The sequence below is a fragment of the Miniopterus natalensis genome, chromosome 7, assembly GCF_054644295.1.
Source record: "Miniopterus natalensis isolate mMinNat1 chromosome 7, mMinNat1.hap1, whole genome shotgun sequence".
In the NCBI taxonomy this organism is placed as follows: domain Eukaryota; kingdom Metazoa; phylum Chordata; class Mammalia; order Chiroptera; family Miniopteridae; genus Miniopterus; species Miniopterus natalensis.
This window is the reverse complement of record NC_142087.1, coordinates 60,836,800-60,845,240: the sequence shown is the minus strand read 5'-3', so window position 1 is coordinate 60,845,240 and position 8,441 is coordinate 60,836,800. Positions and strand designations below refer to the sequence as shown.

Sequence of the window (8,441 nt, the reverse complement as noted above, 5' to 3'; positions counted from 1 at the left end):
CATATCAGAATTATTCTGTCCCTGATAGTTCTGCCAATCTTCTGGTTTCTTTCTGGGCCATGCAAGCCTCCTTTGGCAGACTTGGAACTAACAGAGAAGCTATTTCTTTCCCTGCCTGATATAAAAACACCAATGTCAGGGACACTTCTGGCAGGGACACAGAGCGGTAATTAATATTTCTGCCTAAGGCTGAGACTAGGGTAAGAGGGGATGAGTGAGAGGGATAGAAGCTGTTTGGTGTGTTTTTTTAATCTGTAACTGTCATGGATTCTCCAATACCCAGGCTGGAAGTGGAAGGAGAGAGAATATCTGGTGTTTCTGATTGTAATGAATTTATATTATGGCCTTTCTCTTCCTTTAGGGTCAATGAAAAACAGAAGTAGGGGTGGGAGTGCCTCAGTACTTGGAGATAGGGCAGATGGAGCAGAAGCAAGGGATGTGTTCCTGTGTCGCCCCTTGCCTGCCTCTTAAGTCTACAAGGCCATGGTGGAGCCCGGAGCGGAATCTAGGGCTCCGATGGTTACAGGCTGGGAGGCTTCTTCCCGGAGAGCTGTGAGCGCACAGGAGCGAAGGATTCGCTTCAGCACCACGGACAGCTCCCGCCTCTGCTTTGGCCTTGGGCTGGAGCCCCGCAGGGTCCGCCGCCTCAGCTCCGAAACCGACGGATTCCAAAGCGGAGGACGCCCGGGCCAGATGTGGGGTCACCAATTGTTAAAAGCTGCAGCTGGAAACCTCCATCCACGCTGCCACACCAGCTGCGTGCGCCTGCATCGAGGCGTCGCGCCTCCAGTTCCGAGGGGGCCAGCTCGGTTTGTGGTTTTCCTTTGGGTCCGGTGTCTGGGCTCCTTTACCTGTCCCTGGCCTGGGTGAACCGCAGCCGCTCGGAACGGAGATGACTGTGGAAATGCTCTCCTCCGTGCGGTGATAGATCATGCAAACGGGTGACACCAGTTTAACCAATAAAACAATTTGAATCAATTAGCCGGCTGAGGAGAGTCCCGACGTGTAAAATGCATGTCAGCTAGAAGAGGAAAGCATTGATTAACTCGCCTGCACCCGCCGCCTCCACACCGCCACCGCTGGCTCCTGCCTGAGCCTGCTAGGCTCTCGGGGGCCAGGACAGGGACTGGCACGGATCAGGAGCCCCTGGTCCGGGAGAGGAAAATGGAAAGGCGGTGGAGAACCATCAGGAGCCTTGTTCAAACTGAGGAGAAAGCAAAAGGTCAAAGAGATAGTGGTGACAGAAAGTTGCTCACAGACTTAAATGTATCAAAAGCCTGTAATTCTTCAGTCCAGCTCTAGAAGTCAAGGTGAGGATTTTTTGGAGCACGGAGTCTGGCTTTCAAAACTGTTCTCCACCTTCGTCTTCCAAAAATATAATTGGTCTGACAGCTCAAACAGGCACCCCAGACTCACTGGGGAAATAAAGCATCATGCTATTCTTAGAATTATTTGTGCAAAAATACTTCATCTAACACCACATGTTTCTCTTCCCAGTGAAACATTTTACTTTAAAATAAAGTCACAGGTTTGTATGACAGTAAGGCCACAAAGCAGTGTATAAGTGTTCATGTTTAAAGATCAAGTAGGCAGCTGGCTACAGGTACCACCAGGTGTGGGTTCACTCCTGGGGTAATCGGTGATGGAGGGAAGGCAAAGATTGGTTCCATTTCTCTTTTCAAAGAAAGATATTTTTGAAGACACTTAAAAAAAAAAAAAAAAGGTAAGATCTTTAAGGGGAAGATGAGCCTTTGGGGGCAAAGACAAGAACACGGGGATAAAAAGTGAAGATCCCCTGTGCTTCCTCCTCAGCAGTGACCAGGCACTCCCCAGCACATTAACGAAGCAATAGGACTTCATTTCATCCCGTTTTCCAGCCCCACTTCTGGACTTTCTTTCTGTGAGGCTCGGGCTTTTCTCCTAGCAGCCGGGCTCTAGTGAGCAAGCTGGGATCTCGCTTTGTGGGAGCCCAAACCCAAAGAGGAGTCAGGGAGGCTGAGAAGAACCAGGCCTGGCCTGGTGAGCTTCAGAAGAGTGCCTTCCGCCTTCCAAGGGAAGGGATTTGTGTATAGTGATGACACTCTTCTGGAAAATGGGTGGGGCAGGCATAAAGCTTAGGTTTTCCTTCTTTTTTGGATGGGAGATTTGGAGGGCACAGGGGAGAGAGCATTGGGTTGACATCAGCCCCTTAGCACAGAGCCTATTTTGTGTCGATAATGCCTTTAGAAACTAGGCAATGGATGAAAAATAATTTCATTGCCATTTGAAACTTATGTCCAGTTTTCATGGCCCTGAAACTGTTTTTGGCATATTAATTTAAAATAGCTGCAAATCCTGTCTCCCTCAGTTTTCTGTTTGATTGACTCTCCATGGTTTTATTGACCTTTGATGAAGCATTTTCACTTTCTGTTTACTCAGAGATGGTTTGTTGTTGATGCTATGATGGAGTCTGGTTGGGTTTCCAGGTTAGTGGAGGTTGTTTGGTGATGTGCCTGCCAAACTCTAAGCTTGTGTGTTTCAACAGGCAGCAATAGAAAAATCAGCTATGATTGTAAAAAGAAAAAGTAAAGAATCCCCCAGTCCCACTCCCCTGCATGTATCCTTCTTAGAATGTCCTCTAAATAGGTAGTTTCTTCCCTTCTTGATAAACTAGGGGTGGTCATTTTGGCTCCTAACAGCTGATCAACCAGGAGGCAACATACTGACACTTCATTATATCCTAGGCTGTGCCTCACTTGGGGAAAGCTGTGGGAAATGCTACTTTCTCATCATAGTTGTCTTTATCTTGTTGTTGTTTTTTTAGTGCATGCTCCTGCGTAGTTCCCTGAGAAATTTACTTTCCTGGGGGAACTAGCAACTTGTTTAAGGGCAGGGCAGGATTGGAGGCCTCTGTGCTTTCCCGTCTCACCTTTTCCTTGTGCTGAAGCGGCTGCATTGGTCCTATAATGTGGGTTAGAGAACTACACTCTGAATGAAGTTGATGGATGTGTGCTCACGTGCACTCATTGGGGTGCTCCCTTGATTGGGCACTTTCTAAAATAGAGAATGCTGCACTGATTCTATCTTGTCCTAAAAAGCAACTCTCTATTCAAAAGGACATTCTCCACACTCCCTTCCAAGTTTTTAGATTGGGGACCCTATGTGGAACTTCTCCCCTTTTTCCCCCTCATTCACAGTGTTTCAAAGGAGAGCTGAAGCTATTCTAGTCTCTGCTTGACAAGTGAGGCTACTGATTTGCACCGTGTACCAGAAGGAGCATTCCTGAAGGAGGCTGACTCCGAGAATTCAGGGGAGGGAACAGTAACTGCAGGGACGGTCACTTTAGAGGCGCCCTTCTAGAACCTGGGGCCTCCAGGATCCATGTCCCTGGATGCACGCAGACTATTCAGCTTTCCATTCCTGGATCAGATACGTGGCTCCAGCGTCCTGGCTGCGTTTTGCTCCGAGGCTGGAGAGGTTGCTGTCAACCGAGGGTTTGTTAGGCGTTAGCTTTCGTGCCTGCTCCAAAGGATCTAGATGCTACTCGCTCTCGATTTCGCTTTCCCCCTCCCTCCCTGTAACATGCCAGCCGTTTAATGTGGAGTGTCAGGGAGACGGTGACGTCACCTTGCCCGCTGGGTGGCGTCCCCTCCGTCCGACACGAGTTCAGAGACAGAGAAAGGCGCTGTCAGACTGCGCTCCACCTGGGGCTCGCCGCCGCGGGTTTCCGCGCGCCCGCACTTTCTGCGGTCTAGGGGACGCCCCGCCACAGCTCGGGCTGTCATTCTCTCCTGGCCGGGCTTCGAGCGCCGTTGAGCGCCAACGAGCTCCAGCACCTTCACTGGGAGCCCTCCCGAGTCCCGCCCTCTGGATTCGAGGACCCGCTTGGATGCTTCCCTTCCGAGGGCCCTGGGAAGATGGGCCGGCAGCCACACGCGTAAAGACACCGGAGGGTCACCAGGTACTGCCGGGAACGCCGGCCCCAGCTCGGCGCACACGGGGTTCACTGTCTGAGACCCCAGCGGGGGAACTGGCCGGGTTAAGAAAGGGGCAGCTGTGGGTTTCGGTGGCGATCGGGTTGGGATTCCCAGGAGTTAAGTTGGAGGTCGTTGGCGCATGAGTTCTCCAGCTCCTTGTTTCAGTTCAACTAACTTTTAATTGTCTCTTCTCCCCTCGCTCTCTTTTTAAAATCCCCCATCCTAAACCCCCTTATTTGTGTCTCTGCTATGACAGGACTATCTGGGAGGGCTTGGGGTGAAAGTGGAGACACTTCTGCTCAGTCTACCGCTGTTGAGGCTGTGGATTTGGAACGCAAAACGCGCTCTTCCTCAGGGCCGGGCCCGCAGCGCTCCATTGCCCCAAAGCGAGTGTTCCCATTATCCCAGGGTCTTATTAAGATAATAATCTTGTTTGGGAGGGAAATGAGCACTGAAGGACCACTTGGCGAAGCTAGAGCTGGTTGTGTCAGGCCCAGGTATCACCCTGCCTTGAACAGCCATTTAACGCCCTGTCCCCCAGAAATGTGTCTGGTGCATCCTAAGTGACGCCAGGCTGATGTCTGCTTTGATCGCGTGGAGGCCGCGGAGGGTAAGGAGAGCTGAGGATCCAGAGGGCAGAGGGCAAAGGCATGGGGATAGATGTCACAGGGGCCCGGGGAAAGCAAGGATAGGACATTTGGGTGAAGGGGTAGACGGTGTATCCTCTGAAATCGCTGCAATAACAGGCTCCAGTGTCCTTGTCCTGAGTGGCCGCCGCTGCAGCGACTGTCCAGGGCCGAAGGTAGCCTCAGCCGCTGCACCCCACCTCTGGCTGTAGAAAGGTCGCTGTCCGCTTCCCTAGGGAATGAGCTACTTTGCCGATTTTGGCTTAGCAGCCTTGTCGAAAAGGTTTCTTTCACTTGCTTTTCCTGTGTTTCCCATTTACTGGGTATTTTCTCTCATTATGGTATCCCAGAGATGATTGGAATTTCCCCGCAGGCCCAACCCAGGGCTTCCGTTCGCAATGCTCCCACGGATTACCTAGCGCACAGAGTAGCTATCCTGCGGAGCACACCCCTCCTAAAGATGTGGAGCTATTCATACAGAGCAGAAAAAGACATGCCACAGAAAATGGTGCACCTTACACCTAAAACTGCCGTTTAAGCCCGTCAGTAACGATCCCCCCAAATTGTTAGTTTCTTTGCACTATTTCTGGACTTAACACACTTGCCTATACTTACTTGCTCATTTCCATGGAAATGACAGAAAAACAGTTTTTAAATGTCTACCAGTTGACAACTTCATCTTTTTAAGCTACCTCTGTGGAACCAGAACCACTCAGTTCAGCAAGTGGTTTTTTGGAAAAAAATGAGAGTGTAATGTCCTATTTTGGTGCAATCGCGCACGTGGCTTTGTACATTTTCCCCATCTTTCCAAAAAAAAAAAAAAATCTAATTACAGCACACAAATATATAACGGCGAAGATGAGGGGGGAGGGATTTTGTTTTGCCTTAATGAGCTGTGTCTCAACCAGTAGCAAATTTCTCCCAAGGAAACCACAGATACCACAAAAATCACTTTTTAAAAGGTTTGGGTTTATTTTTTTTTTTTAACCAAAATCAATTCTCAAGCAAATGGTCTCTTTTTAATTTTGGGTTTCAATGGCCAAGCTCCAGTTTTCCATAACTTTTGTAATCTGTACTAGTTACAACTGTCATCGTTACTTCCTAATTTCTAGCGGGCACTTATTCCAACGGCTTCTATAAATAGGGAATACGGTCTTGAGTTTCTTAGGAACTGACTGCCTTTAAAAGAAAACATATAGCTAATATACTTTGGATGTTTGGAACAGAAAAAAATAGTCCTTCCAAGTCCCTGCATTTCGGAAGGGCGACCTTGAAGAAAATTCAGGCAGATGACTTCCTTGTGTCTGAAACTTGCCCTGTGATACTGATGTCTTAGTCAAAGCAAGGAAGTTATTCTAATTCTTCAGCTGGGGACTCAACCTACCCCTCCGTTTTAGACGGAAAAGGTTCTTATCAACGCCTTCTCCTTTCCCTTCCAGTCGCCCAGGCAGACCCGGAGGGCTCGGCCCGGGCTTCCGCGGCGGAGGAGATGGCTTCCAGCCCACTGCCGGGGCCCAACGACATCCTGCTGGCGTCGCCGTCGAGTGCCTTCCAGCCCGACGCGCTGAGTCAGCCGCGCCCGGGCCACGCCAACCTCAAACCCAACCAGGTGGGCCAGGTGATCCTCTACGGCATTCCCATCGTGTCGCTGGTGATCGACGGGCAGGAGCGCCTGTGCCTGGCGCAGATCTCCAATACTCTCCTCAAGAACTTCAGCTACAACGAGATCCACAACCGCCGCGTGGCGCTGGGCATCACGTGCGTGCAATGCACTCCGGTGCAGCTGGAGATCCTGCGGCGCGCGGGGGCCATGCCCATCTCATCGCGCCGCTGCGGCATGATCACTAAACGCGAGGCCGAGCGCTTGTGCAAGTCGTTCCTGGGCGAAAACAGGCCGCCCAAGCTGCCAGACAACTTCGCCTTCGACGTATCGCACGAGTGCGCCTGGGGCTGCCGCGGCAGCTTCATCCCCGCGCGCTACAACAGCTCGCGCGCCAAGTGCATCAAATGCAGCTACTGTAACATGTACTTCTCGCCCAACAAGTTCATCTTCCACTCCCACCGCACGCCCGACGCCAAGTACACCCAGCCGGACGCAGCCAACTTCAACTCGTGGCGTCGCCATCTGAAGCTCACGGACAAAAGCCCCCAGGACGAGCTCGTCTTCGCCTGGGAGGACGTCAAGGCCATGTTCAACGGCGGCAGCCGCAAGCGTGCGCTGCCTCAGCCGGGCGCGCACCCCGCCTGCCACCCGCTCAGCTCGGTCAAGGCAGCCGCCGTGGCCGCGGCCGCTGCGGTGGCTGGAGGCGGGGGACTGCTGGGCCCGCACCTGCTGGGGGCGCCACCGCCGCCGCCGCCGCCGCCGCCCCTGGCGGAGCTGGCGGGTGCGCCCCACACTCATCACAAACGGCCGCGATTCGACGACGACGACGACTCCCTGCAGGAGGCGGCCGTCGTGGCTGCTGCCAGTCTTTCGGCCGCCGCAGCCAGCCTCTCGGTGGCCGCGAGCGGCGCGGGGGCCGGAGGGGGCGGTGCGGGGGCCGGCTGCGTAACCGGCGTTGGCGCCGGCGCGGGCGCTGCGGCCGGCGCCAAAGGCCCACGCAGCTACCCCGTCATCCCGGTGCCCAGCAAGGGCTCGTTCGGGGGCGTGCTGCAGAAGTTCCCGGGCTGCGGGGGGCTTTTCCCGCACCCTTACACCTTCCCGGCCGCGGCCGCCGCCTTTGGCTTATGCCACAAGAAGGAAGACGCGAGCACCGCCGCTGAGGCCCTGGGGGGCGCGGGCGGTGCGGGCGCGGGGCCCAAAGCCGGCCTGTCGGGCCTCTTCTGGCCCGCGGGCCGCAAGGACGCCTTCTACCCGCCCTTCTGCATGTTCTGGCCTCCGCGGACCCCGGGCGGGCTTCCCGTGCCCACCTACCTACAGCCCCCGCCGCAGCCGCCGTCCGCGCTGGGCTGCGCGCTCGGAGAAAGCCCGGCCCTGCTGCGCCAGGCCTTCCTGGACCTGGCCGAGCCCGGCGGCGCGGGTGGGAGCGCGGACGCTGCGCCCCCGCCGGGTCAGCCCCCTCCGGTCGTGGCGAACGGCCCGGGCTCGGGCCCTCCACCGCCGGCGGGGTCTGCGGGCGCTCGCGAAGCGCTCTTCGAGTCGCCCCCGGGCGGCAGCGGCGGGGACTGCAGCGCGGGCTCCACTCCGCCGGCCGACCCCGGAGGTGTGTCTGGCGCAGGGGCCGCGGCGGCCGGCGTGGGCCCCGCGGGCGCTCGAGTGCCCGCGCCCCACCACCCGCACCTCCTGGAGGGGCGCAAGGCGGGCGCAGGCGGCTACCACCATTCGAGCGCCTTCCGGCCGGTGGGCGGCAAGGACGACGCGGAGAGCCTAGCCAAGCTGCATGGGGCGTCGGCGGGCGCGCCGCACCCGGCCCCGGCGCATCACCACCACCACCACCACCCGCACCACCACCACCACCACCACACCCCGCAGCCGCCGTCGCCGCTGCTGCTGCTGCCCCCGCAGCCTGAGGAGCCGGGCTCCGAGCGCCACCACCCGGCCCCGCCGCCCCCGCCGCCGCCCCCGCCGCCCCCGCTGGCCCCGCAGCCGCACCACCGAGGCCTCCTGTCCCCCGGGGGCACCAGCTGCAGCTACCCCAGCGAGGACAGCTCGGAGGACGAAGACGACGAGGAGGAAGAGCAGGAGGTGGACGTGGAGAGCCACAAAGCCCCCGAGGGCGAGGAGGAGGAGGAGGAGGGTCGGGACCCCGACGACGACGAAGACGACGACGAGGAGACGGGGGTCCTGCTAGGGGACCCCTTGGTCGGGGGCGGCCGGTTTCTCCAGGGCCGAGGGCTGTCGGAGAAGGGGGGCAGCCGG

General features: G+C 56.2%; 1 protein-coding gene across 1 annotated transcript in view; it reads left to right on the top strand.

The window, feature by feature from the left end:
- Positions 1–6,071: 6,071 nt before the first annotated feature.
- SKOR2 (SKI family transcriptional corepressor 2) overlaps positions 6,072–8,441 on the top strand; it is a 32,489-nt gene continuing 30,119 nt past the window's right edge. The window contains exon 1 of the mRNA XM_087818615.1: positions 6,072–8,441. This exon is cut by the window's right edge and continues 216 nt beyond it. Coding sequence (XP_087674741.1) covers positions 6,072–8,441 — 2,370 coding nt within the window.